The sequence below is a fragment of the Kwoniella europaea genome, chromosome 1 (genome assembly GCF_036810445.1).
Source record: "Kwoniella europaea PYCC6329 chromosome 1, complete sequence".
Classification (NCBI taxonomy): Eukaryota; Fungi; Basidiomycota; class Tremellomycetes; order Tremellales; family Cryptococcaceae; genus Kwoniella; species Kwoniella europaea.
The window spans coordinates 5,748,565-5,767,052 of record NC_089487.1 but is presented as its reverse complement, the minus strand read 5'-3'; the positions used below and the strand labels follow the sequence as shown (position 1 = coordinate 5,767,052).

Sequence of the window (18,488 nt, the reverse complement as noted above, 5' to 3'; positions counted from 1 at the left end):
GAACCATTACGATAAACAAGCGTAAACGGATGGATGTTCTTGGGCTTGGTACAGAAATGGATAGTCAGGTAACAAGCGAGGATTTATTGTATACCTATCATATTTTTCATGTATATCATGTACAAATATACAATCAGTTTCTTGGGTATCTTATGCAATGATTACAATTTCAGATACAATATCCACTTCTCCACAAACGATACGATGCCTCGTTTTACGCAATCTACACTCTGACTGCCCCTCTTGTCCAATCGTTCATTCCTACAATATGATCATTCCAACCTCTTTTCCTCTTCATCCCAAATTCGTCCTCACCCCCGGCATCCCCTGCACCAAGAGCTTGACCAACTTTGAGATCCTCTATATTGACACCTAACAAAGTTGACATTTCAATTGAACTTAGATCCAGTTCTTCTTTATATACTTCTCCTCGTGCGATAGAGTGAGAGAGGGAAGTATCATATGATTCTCTTGTTATTTCCATCGAGGAAGTTTTTAATGCACTACACCCCGACCGACCGCAATCTCCAAATATCAGTCTTACTCAATTTTGATTATGTTCGAATGAAAGGGGGTTTACTCACCCAGCTAGAGATCCTCCTACCCAGCCCATCAAACCTGTCGACCACCTGGGTGCCATCCCGCTCTTCCCATCTACAGGGGAAGGATCATTGATTATCGTCAATTTATCCGATAAACCATGTATCTCCTTATACGGTTCTCTGTTCCTCCGTCTCCATAATAGAGCTTCTTCTCTCCTACTATCTGGAGTATTCAATGGTGATTTATTTTGGGCAGAAGCAGGGGGCGGTAAGAGGTGATGTAAGAGGGATATCCTCAGACGAGGGATAAAGCCAGGTAAAGAGGCTGTTCCTCCTACTATCAATAGGGATGATATAAGTGATTTACGAAGGTCGATAGGCAACTGATCCTATATTCATAAGCTAACATTCTACCTTGCCTGACTGGTGAGCTTACCTTCATTATGCAGTTCAAGATCATTCTGGGTATCGATTCATCTTCCGACCCTCGGTCATCCTCTAATAGTAATTCCGCAACTCTCTCTCGTATCCATCCCGGGACTATGATAGTACTTGGACCGAGGCCCAATGTAGACTTGATTCGGAAAGATATATCCTTGGCTGTTGAGGTATTTCCATATCTTTCATACCATTCTTCAGCTATTCTTCGTATTTCATCATCTTCCGTTGGCGATTGATCTATATCCATCGGTTGTTGGTCTTCTTCTTGCTGTTTCAGGTGTAGTCCTCCAACAAAACATCCTTCCGTCAATATCCTTTCCACCAGTTCATCTGACAGCTGATTCATCGGTACACCTGTACTTCTCTGTCGATCATGTATGTTACCTAGAGAAGTAGGAGATTGAATATATATGGCATAATGGTGTAACAACGTTTTCAAATGTCGATGTAACCTCCTTCCAGCCAATGGTGTAGATCTCGATAAATTATATAGAGGTCGTGAATGATATACCTGTATCACAATGAGTAATCAGCTTTTGTTGGTCGATGTTTGATCTCCGATCTCGAGCAAATGACAGCTCGACTCACTGGAGTGATGGTGGTTTCCAACCATCCTACGTCTACCACTAGACCCGTTATTCTACCGCAGGCGACGAGGGATAATAAGCTGGACGGGGTGAATGATACGCTAGGGACCTATCATATCCAGGTCAGCTTACAAAGTTTGATGGTTGTCGCTGAAGCAGGGCAGGACAGGAGAAGAGCAGCAGCAGCAAGAAGGAACACGGATGGGAATAATGGGAGTTGGTAATACGGGAAAACGAGATATAGAGGGAGAGACGACGGGAAGAGCGAGGGAGGTCAGGAGGAAGGAAAAGGGCGACGGCGCGGGAGGGCGAAGAGACGAAACGAAACGAAACGAAACGAAACGAAGGAAAAGTTGAGACTCACATGTAGATTATCAAACAATGCTCTAGCTATATGTTCCTTGACTGCTATTGGCAAATACGTGTTTTCTAATATAATCACTTTCCGAGCTTTTGAATCGGTCATTAGATGTCTACACATCCTCCATGTCAGCTCACCATCTCTACTTAACCATAAGTAGTGGAAACCAGCTGGTAACCTACTTTACATATGTCTCTCTCAACTTCTTGACCACCCTCACACCTACTAACCTATCTCCCTCTACCCTATCCCCATCAACACCCTTCATAAATGATGGGTCCATATCCCACGCCTCCATCGCTCCCGTGTCTTCTATATCCGATAGGTCTAAGGAATAAAATACAGATCGTGGATCGGGTTCACCGGAGAAACCAACTTTCCATACTCTTGATCCTGGACTGTTTAACATGTCCTATTAGCTTTTTCTCCTTTCTGTTGGCAGATGAGCAGCTCACTCTATCACGACTCTATCTTCTATACCGTACAAGGAATGTCTTCTCGAGCTCTACATGTCTTCCATCAGTCATGATTCACAAGTCGATAGATTTTCGCAAGTAGTTGATATACTCACATAAGCTGGAGATGACCCCGCTGGTCTCGCTCTACTTGATCCGGCATCAGCCGAGGTAGAAGTAGCAAAAGCGGTTCTTTTTGTCGGCGTGGTGAGTGGACCACCGGAAGGTCCTGGTACGAGACCAGAGTTGGAAGAGCTCATGATAGTCAACAGGTATGAGAGTATGCGAGTATGAGAGTATGACCTCTGTCGTAGTCGTTTGATCACCGTAGACGGAGAGTAAAATCAATCATCTGTCATCGACGCGTTCTGGACGGAGAAACTCTGGAACTCGATTAGTTTTGGATTGTTGACAAATCAGTGGCGGATCGATAAGCAATCAATCATCAACCATCATTCATCTGCGGATCAATAAGCAAGCTAGGCTAGATTGCTTACTACTGAGCTTGATGCTGCATAAGCATTCGAGGGTATCGAGCTATGCATGAGCCTCCGTTCATGCATATATAAAGTGAAATGTGTCTGATGGATATTATCGATTCTTCCTCTCAATATATCACTTAGAACCAAGTCGATACACCACTAATTATCTTTTATCACCCCATCAAGTCCATGCTGATCAACCGATTGACAGAGAGATAATTATAATCATGACTTCTAACGGCTCTACCCCTCTTACATTCACCTACGATCCTATCAACAAGATTGATCTGGACGTTTACCTCCCTACCAACGATACCATACAAGGTGATAGAGTAGATGTCGATATCAAATCACTTCCAGCTTTGATCTTCTTCCACGGAGGGGGATTGACCTCAGGTTCGAAAAAGGATTTATATTTCCCTAAATACTTGATGGGTGAGTCTGATCTCTAGTCTCAACACATGACACACTTCTCTGACACTTCCTTATCATCCACTGTATATCACCCGAACAATTTACTAATTATCCGTTTGTTGAATTAGAACAATGCCTATCGAAAAATATCATCTTCATCGCTGCCAACTATCGACTTCTCCTTCCCCTATCCGGAATCGACATTCTACAAGATGTCGAAACGCTCTTCTCCTATCTCTCTTCTTCATCTACCGAACTCGTTTCTTCCCTTCAAACCAAAGGGTTTCAATTGAATCACGAGAGATTAGGTGTGGTCGGCGTATCAGGTGGTGATTATCTAGCCAGAGCATCTATCGTCTTACCTCCTTCCAAAATCCCCGAAAAGGTTAGACCGAAAGTCTACGTTGACTTATATGGAATGGGTGGTGATTGGTTATTAGATCATTGGATCAAGGCTAAACCCTCTATGCCAAACTTGATTGGAACTCCATATGATCCAACTAAAGTAGAAAGAATTTTGGCGGATGTCCAACAAGGTAAAGAAGGAGTGAAGAGTGAATCACCAATTCAAGTTGGAGGTGACGATCAAGGTCGATTAGGGTTCTTAAATCATTGGTATAAAACTGGTGAATATGTGGATGACTTATTGGCCGAACCTGGCCTATCAAGAAAATTGGAGTTGTTACCTTACGAAGAAAGGTTTGAAGCAATTCCACAAGATAAGAAATGGCTGTTATTACCCCTTGAAGAAGATCGACTATATCCCAAGACAATGATCATTCATGGAGAAAAAGATAATCTGGTACCTGTAGATATATCAAAGAAATTACAGAAGGATTTAGAAAGTCTAGGTGAGAATGTTCTTGAGATTCAAGCGATTTATCCAACAGAAGCTGGACATGGGTTGTTGGATGTAGGGAGATTCCCGAATATTGTTCCTATTCCCGAAATCACAGAAATCCTCAATAGGTGTGTGGAGTTTGTAAGTGATGCTTTAAGAGAATAAAAATAGAATGTAGCGAAATATCCTTTATGTACTGTAAAGGATGTGATGTAATGTTCGATCTGTAGATAGCATAATAGATGCAAGACTCATGTCAATATGATTTTTGTCCATCCATTTTAGAGATATTTATTGAAAGTTTCGAGAAGATAGTACTGTATAATCAATCTCAATGTCAGGTGATGCATGTTTGGGAGGATATGATCTTTTTGCTGAGTGACGATGATATTTAACAATCCACTTATGATTCATATTTTCTACATTTCTACTTTCCTATAAGTATCTTCTTGTTGTGCTTTTGCGTAGAAATTCAATACAGATTATTGAATCTGATAATATGGCAACAATACACTTGATGTCAGGTTTGTGATGATGAGCTGATAATGGCCTACTGCTTCCTTTTGTTGTTTCTCATTTCGAAATAGTCGCTGTACCTGATGGATGAGGTAACAAGGTCTCCAGAGCCTTGGCGGTATTTGTCCTTTCGGCTTTGATCAGGTCGGATATCGGTTTATCGTTTGAATCTGTTCCGTCACCTGAGTGGGGAAGTATGGGGCATCAATAAGTATATCCTTAGCAGAGAAAGAGATAGTCACATGTTAATATGACACTGATGTGAAATTGATGGTCATTTTGACCCGTCTACATAGCGCTCGATATGATCCCTTGAGGAGCAACAAAGCAGTCCTTGGTATAAATCACTCACCCATGAGCTGGAACAACATAGCTTCGCTCGTGGTCACTACCGCACCGGTATCTCTCATCCTATCTAACGCCAAAGGTATCTCCAACTCGTGACAAGCTGATATAGCATCGGCGAGGATGAATACTCGTTTACGGAAACGAGGGATTTCTAGCAAGTCGAGAGCGGTCTGCAGGATGCAAACGTGGGCCTAAGGATAAATACGTCAGTATGGATTTTGAACGACGTGATCTCATCATATTGCAATGAAGCTGGAATATGAACTCACTTCGATACCAACTAGTACGATATTATCGTAGTTCTTCAACAGAGGTCTGATCTCATCCGTGATCATCGAGAACTGTCCTGCATGGTCAGTTTGATCATTCGTTAATATGATCAAAGTTGAAGACAGAAAAGTTGAAGATGTCCACATCCGATACTCACACAATCTTTACCGAAAGTGCCCAGATGTTGAGGTCCCGTCAACTCTGATCGAATTTCCTCTGCCGTAGGTCCTGTCAGATAGAGCGATGTTAGTTGCTTGCAAGTCTCGAACGAGAACGGCAACTCACCACTTCCATTCTGCTCTGTCAGCAATGTCGCCATCTATTTACAGCAGTGAGTCAGCACGTATGCCGAGTGCACAAGCCCAATCGAAGCAAACTGACCTTTAGGAACTATGTTCATAGTATAATGTTAGCTAATAACTAAACAGGATGTAGACGGTGTGCGCTATAACTCACCCTAGAAGCTTTAATCAGTTTGGTTATGCTCTGCGCCATCAGGTTGAACCCGTGAGTGCCCTCACCTGATAATTTTGGGGTGGAGTCAGCTCACTCGACTTGTTCTGTAAGATTAGGTCACGGGTGAGCAATCGGACTCACGGAACCTCTCTTGGCAATCGCAAATCATCATCAACGTCCTATGCCTGTCTATGATCCGTGTATGTGTCATTTTGCCGTTGATTGCTTCTATGTCAAGGTGAGTGAAGAGAAAAGGAAAAGATCATGCATGCATCATGTTTATGGTTATACTTTCGATGGTGAAATTTGAATTACTCGAAGTTACAGTGATGGTACGTCACGAATGATGGGATCGGACGCGATTAGCCGAGATTCCGGAAATCAAGTTTGCTGGAATCAGATCTTGGTGTACCTACCCGAAAATTAGGCATGGAAGACTTGTGGTGGGCATCTACACGCCTAAATAGGTAACCCTTCATGTTTGAGTTGGCCACCCAACAAACCTCTAAATTAGTCGAGTAGCTTAGATGATATAGCTACTTAACATACATCGTTCTCACACTCAAAAGCCCAGAATGTTCATCAAAAGGGCAAAGTCCCGTCCCTCCCTCCGAACGAGGGACTCGGACTTATCGGAGCCGTCCAACACAGGCTCACCATTAGCCAAGAGCAGTGTGACCGCTAATGATTATATGGGAGATATCAGTATGGAGGTGGATCCAGACGAGTCCAGTGGAAGTATAATGGAGCGTAAGAAGGCTCAGAAGAAGGATAAACAGCGTGTAGGTGGTAAATCCAAGGGCTCTGGAAGTAGATTAAGTTTCGGTGGTGGTGAAGAAGAAGCAGGAGGAAGTGAACCTTTCAAACCTAAGAAAAGTCTTTTATCACAATCTATCAAATTGCCCAATCCACCCATTTCATCTTCTAGTACTTCTACAGCAACAGGATCTGGAAGTGGAAACGGGAATGGAAATGGGATGTATTCAAGAGAATATCTATCGGAATTGAAAGCCTCTACGCCAACTCGAGCACCACGTACAACAGAGATTCAAGATGATGAAGACGAAGATGTTGATTCGAATGGACTAAGCAAGATTGCTAGAGATAAATATTCGACATCGATAATAGAGGATACTACCGCTGGGATACCGGATACAGCCGCTATAGCGGCTGCGAAAGCGAAACGACAGGCAGCACTGGAAAGTTCAAAACATGGTGGGCTGGGTGAAGATTACATCTCCCTAGGTAGTGGGAAAATCGCGATATACGATGGTGATTCTGGTCCACATCCTGAGAGTAGATTGATGAGGGAAGATGATGAAGAAGGAGATGGGGATGAAGGTGAGCTGATTATATTTTCATAAGTGATTTAAGCTGATCAGTGTCTTGGTCGTAGATATGGCTGAATATACCGAAGCGAAAGATAAACTGTATCTTGGTAGAGAAGCTAATAAGGCTGCTGCTAGGAGGTTAAAGGGAGAGATAGGTGAAATGATCGCTGAAAGGTGAGTCATAATTCGATCACATTGTCATAGGTATTCATTGTTAACATGATGGATGTTGTAGGGAGGCCGAAGATGAAGATGATGAAGAAACACTGGAATGGGAACGAGCACAAGCTCAAAGAGCCGGTAGATGGGAAGATGAGAAGCCGAAGAAAATAACAAAGCAGGGATATAAACCTGCACCAAGTGAGTCTGAGTGACCGCTTCTAGCCCTCTTCTATTCCTTGTGATGGACACTAACGTCATACTCTACAGTACCAACTGCTCGACCCATACCGACCATATCATCCGCTCAAGCTCGACTGGCGAAATCTCTGACTGATCTTCAAGTTACCAAGTCGACCAATGTCCGTAATTTGGAGACGGTTGCACGAGACTTGGCTTCTCTGGAGCAGGAGGAGCGGGAACTCAAGCTAGAAGTGGAGAAAGTAGAAGGAAAGAGAGAATGGGTTGAAGAATTCAGAAATTGGGTGGAGATGCTGGGTGGCTTCCTAGAGGAAAAGGTACGTCATGCTGCCCGAACGTTTTTATCTCTTTGACTGACAGAAATCCAAAATTTAGTTCCCGAAATTGGAGAACATCGAAACCGATTCCATAGCTCATCTCAAGGAACGTGCGCAGATGGTCAACTCCCGTCGCTCTGCAGATGACAGCGATGACCTATCTTTGTTTTTGGGTGTCCCTGCTCCGAATGCGGAAGAAGATGTGAAGGATGAATTCGGTCGTTCAGCAGAATCGGAAGCTGGACCAAGTTCGATACGACGTAAGATACGTAGAGACGAGCGAATTGCTAGAAGAGGAAAACGACGAGCTAGATCTAGCAAATCGATCCATGAGGAAGAAGGGTATTCGACGGATTCAAGTCTCGCTGAAGGGGATCAAGAAGATTATCGATCTGCTCAAATACATTTGGAAAGGAGAGTTCACGCATTGCTGGATGATGTGAAAGCGGAAGATTTCCGTGATCCGGAGAAAGGTCTGGCGGTCAGGTTTGGTGGTTGGAGAAAGAGATATGAAGAAGAGTACGTGAATGCTTTTGGTGGACTGGCATTGGTTCAGGCTTGGGAGTTCTGGGCGAGGGGTGAAATGGTCGGATGGGAGCCTTTAAGAGTGAGTTTAACAGTTTGTCCAGGGTAACCCCAGCCACCACAGCTAATGAAATTGATATTGTAGAGCTCAAAGACGCTCGATTCCTTCTCATGGTTCCATTCCCTACATCATTACTCTCACCCACCTCTGCCTCATACCGAGCAACCAGAAGACGACGATATGGACCTCGACGATGAGCCTCCTCTTGGACCAGATGGAGATCTTGTCGCTTCTATGGTGTCTTCTGCGGTTGTCCCGCTACTTACCAAAGCCTTTGAGGCTGGAGCATATGATCCGTACTCGGTGGGACAGACAAGAAGAGCGGTGGATCTAGTCGACGTGGTGAGGGAGATGATGGGCAAGGATAGTAGGAAGTACACTGTGAGCAGATCGAACGGTACACAACTACTGAATAAACCAGCTAACACTTCTTGTAGACCCTGTTGAAAGCAGTACTAGGTGTATATCACGAACACCTCTTATCCCTTTCCTCAACAGTTTCATCTACCCTCGCACCTGGCTCGATACCTCCCCCAGCGTTCGATCCTGCCTCTCGCACAGCTATGGAAAGATACATCGCCCGACGTATAAAGTTGATCAAGAACATGGCTTCATGGAGAAGAGAAGCACCTCTGGAAACTAGGGAGTTGGTGATTAGACTTGTAGGCGAGGTGATAAGACCTATCTTAGGTAAGACATGGGATGGCGGAGGTAAAGAGATGGCTTCGAAGGTGAGCTATCTGATATCTCGGTGGAAATAACATCAGCTGACATAGACTTCAGGTGTTAACGGCTGCTACTGGTCTTCTGAGTCCTGATCTTGTGGGATGGCTCCAGCAAGGTCCGGGCAGTAGGTGGTAGTTTGGCGATACGATAAAATAACGAAATAAATGCAAGATGTTGTATCATGCGGTCGTACTGACATCTTCCAATTGCTGATTGTATATCCGATAGGACTCCTACTGACATCATCATAGTAATTCAACGCGTCTTGGTTATAGTGTCTCGATTGTTGGTTGAAGGCTCTGCTCAGTAGTGCTCATCTACTTTTTTCTCTTTTACCACTCAATCAACCGGGGCTTCCAGAGTCATTCATTTGACTTTCATCAAACAATCCCTTCGTCCCATCCTACATTATCCTTCCTCTTCCTTGAGGTTGGATAAGGAATAACACCCAAACGAAGTGGACCTCATCGTACCCGCGGAATATCAAACGAAGAGCATTTCTGACCCATTCATCTCCCTCTTGGTTCCATACATGGCCGATTCCATGTGTGGGGTAAGGGGAATATACGATGAGATGGGCTCGTTCCGCTCTTGACATTATTCAAACATTGTTATCAATATTACATAAGCAAATGTAGAGACTTCCTTGCCTCAATCGTGTTGTATGTGTATACAAAGCTCATATGCATGGAAGATGTACTAATGAGTATCAAATATGAAGAAAGCAGCTGTGCAGGATTAGAGGATGGGTAATTAGGAAGAATCAGATCAATTACTCGAAACACGATATGATATTCTTTCTGTTTCGTGTTTTCTACTGAGGGTGTCTTTCCGATCAGAAAGTGAATGAGGGTATCGTCCAACTAAATATCAACCAATTTTCCATCTTGCGAAGTATTCCCACCGGTCAAATGATTCTCAGCCAATTGGACTAGATGTTCATACTCTTCTAAACCAGCTGCCATGCACAATTCCTTGAATTTACCTTCTTGATGGATCAATTCGTTAGGTGAGCCTTGTTGGATCAGTTGGCCTTTGTCCATCACGAGAATCTTGGAACATGGCATGATGGTCTACATGATTGGGCGATGTCAGCTGATCCTCGGGGAATAACTACAGTTGGATTCGATCTTTTTACGCACCCTCAATCGATGTGCAATGATCAATACAGTCGCGTCAGTGAATTCTTCATGTACGACCCTACTGATCTCTGCATCTGTAGCTGAATCGATAGACGCAGTAGCTTCGTCCAATATCAGTACTCGATGTTTCTTCAATAATGCTCGGGCTAGGACAACAAGTTGTTTTTGACCTGCTGAGAGGCTACTCGGGGAACCGGATCAGCCACCATGTTATTCGACATGTATGTTATGGGCTGAATGCTCACTTTTCACCACCACCTTTGATATCATAATCCAGATTCTTGAATATATTATCCTGTTGATTGGTATTAACATTATTAACAGCAGTTTCAGACCCACTCGCTCGTTCATCAATAGAAGCAGGCGCTGAAGAAGGCGAATCGTTCTTCTTCAATAATTGCACTTGGTGTAACGCATCGTACAATTGCTCATCCGAGTATTTCCCTTCAATATCGAGGTTCAAACGTAATGATCCGGAGAGCAAGATTGGATCTTGGGCGATGATACCGAGCTTCGAACGGACTTGACCTAACGGGACTCTTGATATATCTACAAAAGGCGAGAGAATAAGTGAGCAAATCATCACAATACATAAAAGGATCAAAGCTGAGCGTAGAAAGATACTCACCCTTTCCATCGATCTCGATCTTCCCTTTGGTAACGTCCACAAACGAGAAGAAGGCTTTTGTCAAAGTTGATTTTCCACCACCTGTCGCACCGACTATACCAACCCTTTGACCTCCAGCCACTTGAAACGAAACATCATGTAAGATCTCAGGCATATCCGGACCATATCTCACACACAAATTCTTGACATTCAAGGCACCATGTTCGGGCCATGGGCCAAGATCCAACGTTCCTTCATGATCATTCGTCTCGTTATCTTCGGCAGACTCGTCTTTATCCCATTGTGGGAGACTAGCATCATCCGGTTCGAGCGAAGGTCCATCTTCCCTTTCCAGCGTACGATATTCCGAGGCTCTCTCGAGAGATACACCTTTCCATTCGAAATTACGCATCTGAATCAAGATCCAGTTCAAATTGCTTGACACGGTTCCTACGAACGTCAGAACGAATCCTGCCGAGGCGCCTGTCGTGCTTGATCTGGTTAGGAGGAGGGTTAGGGCGGTGATTCGAAGGATCGAATCGAATACCTGTAGACTGACTATAAGATACGAGAACGCAAAACAATGTAGTCAGTACAGATATCGCATCACCAATGTTCTCAAAAGTACGCATCGACATACTGTAAAGCCATCGAGCGATGGCCACTGTCCAAACCATTGCGGTGATCTTCATGTTGGTCCATCTCATCAGGTCTTTACACGCGAGCCGCCATCAGCTCCACCCGACTCCTCCGGACGACTGGGGACCACTCACCGTCAATGAACACTGACTGAGCACCGAAAGCCCTGATAACGGAAGTACCAGCCACGGTCTCGCCGTATATCGCATTGATAGGACCAGGGATAATGGCTTGGAGTCTTCTGACTTGTCTGGACGAAGCTCTGTACCATCTCGCCTAGATACGTTATATCGTCAGAAGGCCAGTCAGAACGTAGACTATCCAACTATTCTGGTCGATACACTCACAGGTCCCCAAGAAGCTACGATTAAAGCCACAGCGACAAACGCGAAAGCCCATCCACCATAAATCGATACAGACAACAAACTGATGATCACTACAATACACTCAAGATCAGCTTACATAACTCGTGTAGTAGCTACGAAAATGGTCCTCACCGTTCATAGCTCCTTCGGCAAATTCCCCCAACAGCTCAGAGCAATCCAGTATATCATTCTGGAATGGCATTATATGAGTTCATGCTAGTATTGAATCACTGATGTTTCAACTCACAAGGTCTTTACCGAATCTCTGAACGATTGATCCTGCTCGAGTCTTGGTGAAGAAGATCATCTTAGAACGCAACATCGATTCGAGCATCTGACCATGAATCTACGTCAAATCCTGGTCAGTTCTGTTCCTATTATACCTGGATCTTCCAATATGCTGGGTGTGAGTGCACTTACAAGTTTCATAGCTCTCATACCACCGAAGAACCTGAAGCATTGAAACAAGATGCCAAAGAAGACTCGGGCCATCGAAAGCTACAAAGGTGCAAATCACAATAAGCCGTCTGACTAAATTAGCAGATGGATTTGGGCTGCAAACTTACGATGGCATATAGAGAGACCCAGAAGATAACGCTATGCTCCTTGGACGCCTTGCCACCGTCCGCCGTACCAGTCCAAAGACTAATTAAGCATATTCATCAGTGTCGTAGCAATATTTCAGGGCAATGGTGGAAGCACTCACGATAGAACAGTTCTTTCAGATACAGGAGTCAAGGTACTAGCCAACATCAACATAATCACGAGTGTCCAGTAAAACCCTCCCCCATTCAGTGCTAGAAGGTTGTACCAATGTTTCAAATCGACCGTACCCGTCACTCTTTGTTCTTCCAATATCAATTGTCTGGGTGTTTTGGGAATGGCGATTTTAATTTCGAATTTTGAAGCTTGTTCAATTGATTTTTCAGATACTTCATTCTTCTCAACTCTCCCCTTTACATCTTTCGATATCAAAGCATTTTCAGTTTGAGTTTGATCGGATAAGTTAACCATACTTGGCATTCTCGATGGCATCCTACTAGGCATCCTAGATTCCGTCTTGAGATGCGACATGTATTCACTATCCAATAATTCCCTACCCGTTCCATCGAACATACATTGTCCATCTTCGAGGTAGATCGAATGATCGGCCAGAGGTGCCAAAGCTTCGATAGCATGCGAGGCGATAATCACCGTCCGACCTGCTAGTAAAGGGGATTTGAAGCAGTGTTGAACGATGTGTTTGGATGTTTGTGCGTCGACAGCGGAGATCACGTCGTCTAAAAGAAGTGTTGAGGCTCGGGAGTAGACAGCTCGGGCAAGACTGACTATAGGTGATCAGAATAGTGAGCATTTTGTTTTTCCCCTGATGCATATGAAGCAGCAGCCTACCTCTGGCTTTTTGGCCTCCTGATAGAATTTTGCCTCTGCATTTTAGCACGTCAGTATAAGCCAGAAAGTGTATGTCATCAGCATTTGCACCTGAATCGGACTCACCGTTCTCCAATTTCAGTCAGATCAGCATCTTCTAGGAGCTCCAAATCAGGCATCAGACCAGTGGCAAAACATACCGCCCGGTATCGCTCTATGTCGAGTGGTAGGCCAAAAAGAATATTGTCCCTGCATCACCTCGACCATCAGTATATAGCAAGTAGCAAGATAGATTTCGCGACCTCCTCACCGAATGCTTTGACTCAACAACCAAGGTGTCTACCATGAAAACGGCATTAGCGCTTTCTAGCATGCCATTCCAAAGACGCTCATTGGGAAACTCACCTGCGGCACATAAGCCACCGCGCCTTTCACCAAACTCCAATCCTTCCCATCCAACTCGTTAAGATCCATAACAGGAGAAACAGTATACGATATCTTCCCTTCTATCAATCTAGCTTCGCCTAAAAGGGCAAGCAGAAGTAATGATTTTCCCGAACCGAACTTCCCAGCTACCAACGTAAATTTACCTCGAGGGAATTCCACATCCAAATTTTGAAGTCTGAAGCCGACAGTATTTTCACATGGAGTCGAAGTTTCCGAATTGTTCTCCCCGCCTGTGGTCGCAGTAGATGGGTCATAGGGCTTTGGTATATCCCATGTGACTGTACCTTTCACATATAACGGTTCGTCTTCATTAGATTGATCCTGAGCTGCTGATTCGGAAAGGTATTGGACATCGGTGTTGGTGAGGAATGTGGCGATCCGCTTTGCTCCTAGAATGTCTTGAAGAAGTTCAGCGATTGTGGCCGGGAGGTTGAACAGGGCGACTCGGAGCTCTGTGAGAGAAAGTGTCAGAACCAACTGATTTCGATATCTATATTAAGGTCATAAGTTGTCACTTACCATCGAATACCGCGATCGAAGTCTTATAAGAAGAAAGATCGTTAGTTGACTCTATTCGTCAATAGTGGTCAGACATATAGAGAGGCCAACTCACAAATGCAATAGTCGCAGTAAGTTCTTTCTTAGCCACAAGGGTATAATGAGCGAAAGAGACAATCACCAAGATGACTGGAGCAGCGGTACTATAGGATGTTTTGGCGTCAACTAAATGTACTCTTTGTTCACCAAGACGTGAGGCAAAGGGAGAATGTCAATGACTCACTATAACAAACTAGAACCATAACCTATCAATTGAGCCGAAATCAATTTCTTAAACTCCCTTTTCCTGACACTGTTAATCCTTTTGAACCAGAATTTCTCAGTAGCCATCATCTTGATCATTGATATCGCTTGGATGGCCTCCTGCATCAAGGACACTCTTTCGTCCCTTATCGCCAGACGCTTCTCGAACACTTGGTATTCCCATTTGGTAAGGAAATACGCAGGTGGACAGGTGAATATCAATGTGGCGAATCCCCACATTCCCGATGTACCTGTCACGATAACCATCAAGTCAAAATACATGTTGAGGGGCAAGTAGGTATCGCGACTTACCAAGTAACATCCAAATATACCCGCAACCAAGTGCTAACTCCAACAGGGCTCTGAACAGCTCACTACCTGTCCAACCTATTCTTTGTACACTCGATGCATCAGATGAGATGAGATTGAGGATATCAGCTTTAGTGTGTACTACTTTCTCGCCATCTTCCTTTTCGCTTGCTGCGAATAGGTTTCTGGTGAGTACTTTTCTGTAAAATGAGAAAAAAAATAATCATTAGCAAGTTTTTGGCTCTGATTGGTATTCTTATCCGTCACTTACTGGAACAGGATGAAAGATGTGTGGGAGTTGATTCTCGGTCCACCATAAGCCGTTTGCCTATTGGCACAGCCGTCTTATCAGTTCTGCTCTTGTCGTGAGGGATCTCACAATTCACTTACAGGTTATATTGCCTCATGGCAATGACTTTGCCCCCAAAAGTCGTAATCACCATCAACGAGGCAAAAGCAATCGCCGCGTTCCTGGATGAAGTGGGATCATCCAGAACGGATAAGATCTGTTGTAGACATACGTGGGGGATATACCATAATGGACAAGCAGCGATCGAGTAGCCAAAAGCTATACAAACGCCAACATCATTTTGGATCCAGCCATGATGTTTCTAAATCAGGATCTTGGGATAATTTCTGACCGACTCACCTTTAGCGACAGTTACTTTCTGAGGCCACCAAACAGTATACAACAAAGACCAAGTCTTGTGATTCTCCCATTTCAGCTTACTTCCATCTTCGTTCGAAGTCATAGTCTGATGATAGATATTTTGAGTTCGCAGATCTTTGGCGGTAGCAGGCAAATCGGTAATATCAACTTGATCTTTACTCGAGGTTTTCATGATCATTGGAAATACGAAACCGAACAATAGCTGACTGAAAATAGTCGTTGTTTCTTGTTCGATTATATTTCCAGATTGATGTTGATGACTTCCAATTGTTGGATCCTCCTTTAAGAGGTTGGTAACTGCTTTAGAGTACATGGGAGTCAAGTCGATATACAGATTAGGGCTTGTAAGTATATTCCCACTGATCAGTACATGTATCACGTATCCTCCCAAGAGAGCATATCGTGTCCAATGAACGAGTGAGTATGCAGACTGGTAGTAGAATAGGTATCTTCCTATAGTCTGGAAGTAAAGGTGAGTGACCATAAAACTTGATACGGTGAAGATGTGTGTGGTAAGTGATTTGTGAATTGATATGCTCTTGGTAATCAAATAGACAGGAGCTAAACAAAGGAGATAGAGTGATGTGATGCCTTCTATAGTGAAGATTGTGAAAGCAAGATGATCAGATAAGATCGGTCGATGTTTGATAGCAGTATATATTTGTAGGCCGATAATGGCGAGGGTTGCAAGTAAGAGAAGACATTTTGGGAAGAGCACCTGTAAAAGACATGATTAGGTAAATCCCAGCATGGACAGGAAATGATATGAGAAGGAGTGGTCACTCACTCTGCTCCAAAACTCCGCTACTTCAACAGGCTCTCCATCCTCAGCCAGATCTCTCGGAACTTGTTCACGTAATCTTACATTCAATTCATCTTTCTTCGTTGCAATTTCTTGTTCTGACGGTTTATCAGGTAATTTGATTCTACCCTGTTTGTTTTTCTTATAACATGAAGAAATAAGACTGAATAGCGATACCAACAGAGCAAGAGGGACTATGGAGATACACGTGATGTCAACCACTTTTGACCATGTTGCAGAGGCGATACCCATTTTGGGGTAATATTTGCGTGAAAATATAAAGACGACTGCCTGGGATTTCTATATGTCAATAACTATCGTAAGTTTCGTAGAGAAGGACCAGAGTGATTTTTTCTTGATTGGATATTTATTTTAAGGTCGGATCGTAGGGGTATGATGAATCGATCAATTGATCAATCAGTCGTAGCAGTTCTTATATCCCATCTCGAGTCAGCAAATCCATCTCTACCTATCGTATCTATAGTTCATGGAAGGAGATGCAGGAGGGTACTATGAAAGGAAGTCAGACAGTCCTTCTTCAAAGCATCGCGGTCACAGTGTATGACGATCCGCTATAAAGGATTGATATGACGAAGAGTCATATGAAAGGAAACGCTGGCGACGAGAAAGGAAGGTCATTGGAAACGCGTTGTATGTCGAGAATTGATTTGCTTTTCTTGAAGTCTTTCCCTTGGAGATCAGACAGTATAGTATCTTGGTTCTATGCTGGAGTGTACCAGTAAGGATGAGTATGATACAGAGGTGATGAAATGGAGGAGAGCACATATAGGTGTTGTACAGTATTCCTATCGGGTTTCGGTCTCGGCTAAAATGGTCCCCAACCGGTCCGCTTAAACTATCGTCTTCATCCGAGATTGGGTTGTCTCTCTTTATCTCTCGAGATCTTCTATCTCACCCAATCTCATCCAGCTACGAGTAGCTAGTGTTAGAGCCATTCGGACAGCATAACAAACCGCCATATCAAGACTGTATACCATGGCGGCCAGGAAACCATTACTCCTGATCTGTGATGTCCAAGAACGGTTCAGTCGGTATCCCATTCCCTTACTCGCAACGTCTGTTTCCTGACGGGCGTCAATAAAATCTTGATAGGATCAGCGATATATGGGTTCGATCACATGAAGAACACAATATGTAAGATGATGGAAGTTGCCAAGGTGTGTACTGTTAGCACCCATACTACTTTGTTGTTATAAGGGTAATGAGCTGATTTCATTTGATCGGTAGATATTGAAAGTAAGTCCTGTTAATACCACTCTATTGGCGGTGGAGTTCCATCGAGGCTGATGAGTTGTGATCAAGCTCAACACTTTGGTGACAGAACAAAACCCGAAAGGTTGGTCCAGTCAGTTGGCTTATTCACTTAATGAGAAATTGATATGACACACCTTCGTGACTGTTGTAGCTCTGGGATCAACGATATACGAAATTACAAATCTACTTTACCCCGCGAGACATTTAGGTACATATCCTAAGACAAAGGTAAGCTATACATCGTCCTCATAAATCTCGGACTGAGTGTAGGCTAAAGTACCTGAATACGGTCGTAGTTCTCAATGATCACTGATGATACAAGATATGATATCGATAAAGGTCAATTCGACACGTACATCGTGACTGGTATAGAGGTGAATAACATCATGTCATCCATCTTCTCCATGATAGAGGATGGGGGACATTGACAATAGGCATTCAATCTAGTCTCACGTTTGCGTTCTTCAGACTACCCTCGACCTGCTGAAATTACCCACCCAGCCAGAGGTATTTGTACTCGCAGATGCGGTGTCATCCTGCAACAAACCTGAGATCGCAATAGCTTTGAGGAGGATGGAATTGGCTGGGGCGAAAGTGACTACTAGCGAGAGTATGATCTTCGAACTACTAGGTATGTCTAATTAAATCTGATTGGGTCATTATGATAGCGCCGTGAAACAAAGCTTCTTTTCCATTCCTCGATTATCATTACAAGCTTTTGCATCCTTCGCTGATACCTTAATTCTATTCTTGTCATCTAGGCGATGCAAATAACGAGAAATTTAAACAAGTGGCATCATTAATCAAAGATGAGAAAACAAATACTGCGACTGCTTTAAGGACCCTATGCGTCGAGCAGATATAACGAGTTTGTCAATATGGCTTATTCATGCATACTCAAGCAATCTACCAGCAATGTAATTGTCTACTTCTACCTTTTCACCTATTCACTTTTTCCACCTTTCCTCTTTCAATCCGAAAGACAATTTCATCCTGCAACGACAATCCAAACCCCTTCCCTTCCCTT

General features: G+C 43.7%; 6 protein-coding genes across 6 annotated transcripts; 3 read left to right on the top strand and 3 right to left on the bottom strand.

The window, feature by feature from the left end:
* Positions 1-223: 223 nt before the first annotated feature.
* V865_002188 (uncharacterized protein) lies at positions 224-2,646 on the bottom strand (the record flags this gene model as incomplete). The annotated part of the gene is made up of 8 exons (XM_066225992.1): positions 224-503; positions 585-925; positions 979-1,494; positions 1,572-1,679; positions 1,935-2,043; positions 2,114-2,329; positions 2,387-2,436; positions 2,503-2,646. 8 exons carry the CDS (start codon positions 2,644-2,646, stop codon positions 224-226), a joined length of 1,764 nt encoding a protein of 587 aa, XP_066082089.1.
* A 449-nt stretch (positions 2,647-3,095) lies between these two features.
* Positions 3,096-4,288, top strand: V865_002187 (uncharacterized protein; the record flags this gene model as incomplete). The annotated part of the gene is made up of 2 exons (XM_066225991.1): positions 3,096-3,303; positions 3,411-4,288. 2 exons carry the CDS (start codon positions 3,096-3,098, stop codon positions 4,286-4,288), a joined length of 1,086 nt encoding a protein of 361 aa, XP_066082088.1.
* Positions 4,289-4,696: 408 nt separating this feature from the next.
* V865_002186 (uncharacterized protein) lies at positions 4,697-5,924 on the bottom strand (the record flags this gene model as incomplete). Its single annotated transcript, XM_066225990.1, has 8 exons — positions 4,697-4,821; positions 4,992-5,178; positions 5,257-5,328; positions 5,415-5,485; positions 5,543-5,576; positions 5,639-5,647; positions 5,714-5,778; positions 5,855-5,924. 8 exons carry the CDS (start codon positions 5,922-5,924, stop codon positions 4,697-4,699), a joined length of 633 nt encoding a protein of 210 aa, XP_066082087.1.
* Positions 5,925-6,288: 364 nt separating this feature from the next.
* On the top strand, positions 6,289-9,168 carry V865_002185 (uncharacterized protein; the record flags this gene model as incomplete). Its single annotated transcript, XM_066225989.1, has 8 exons — positions 6,289-7,054; positions 7,110-7,218; positions 7,280-7,404; positions 7,474-7,721; positions 7,780-8,328; positions 8,392-8,688; positions 8,745-9,038; positions 9,091-9,168. The coding sequence occupies 8 exons, from the start codon at positions 6,289-6,291 to the stop codon at positions 9,166-9,168; spliced, it is 2,466 nt and encodes an 821-aa protein (XP_066082086.1).
* Positions 9,169-9,896: 728 nt separating this feature from the next.
* Positions 9,897-16,438, bottom strand: V865_002184 (uncharacterized protein; the record flags this gene model as incomplete). The annotated part of the gene is made up of 24 exons (XM_066225988.1): positions 9,897-10,106; positions 10,176-10,356; positions 10,421-10,724; positions 10,804-11,340; positions 11,423-11,494; positions 11,556-11,697; positions 11,769-11,857; positions 11,919-11,976; positions 12,034-12,132; positions 12,207-12,284; positions 12,353-12,431; positions 12,493-13,114; positions 13,179-13,213; positions 13,284-13,406; positions 13,468-13,496; positions 13,563-14,056; positions 14,124-14,145; positions 14,218-14,305; positions 14,386-14,656; positions 14,718-14,914; positions 14,986-15,042; positions 15,105-15,282; positions 15,364-16,102; positions 16,172-16,438. The coding sequence occupies 24 exons, from the start codon at positions 16,436-16,438 to the stop codon at positions 9,897-9,899; spliced, it is 4,971 nt and encodes a 1,656-aa protein (XP_066082085.1).
* A 744-nt stretch (positions 16,439-17,182) lies between these two features.
* Positions 17,183-18,326, top strand: V865_002183 (uncharacterized protein; the record flags this gene model as incomplete). The annotated part of the gene is made up of 8 exons (XM_066225987.1): positions 17,183-17,234; positions 17,300-17,364; positions 17,435-17,443; positions 17,510-17,543; positions 17,613-17,689; positions 17,758-17,835; positions 17,909-18,092; positions 18,223-18,326. The coding sequence occupies 8 exons, from the start codon at positions 17,183-17,185 to the stop codon at positions 18,324-18,326; spliced, it is 603 nt and encodes a 200-aa protein (XP_066082084.1).
* Between the last annotated feature and the right edge of the window lie 162 nt (positions 18,327-18,488).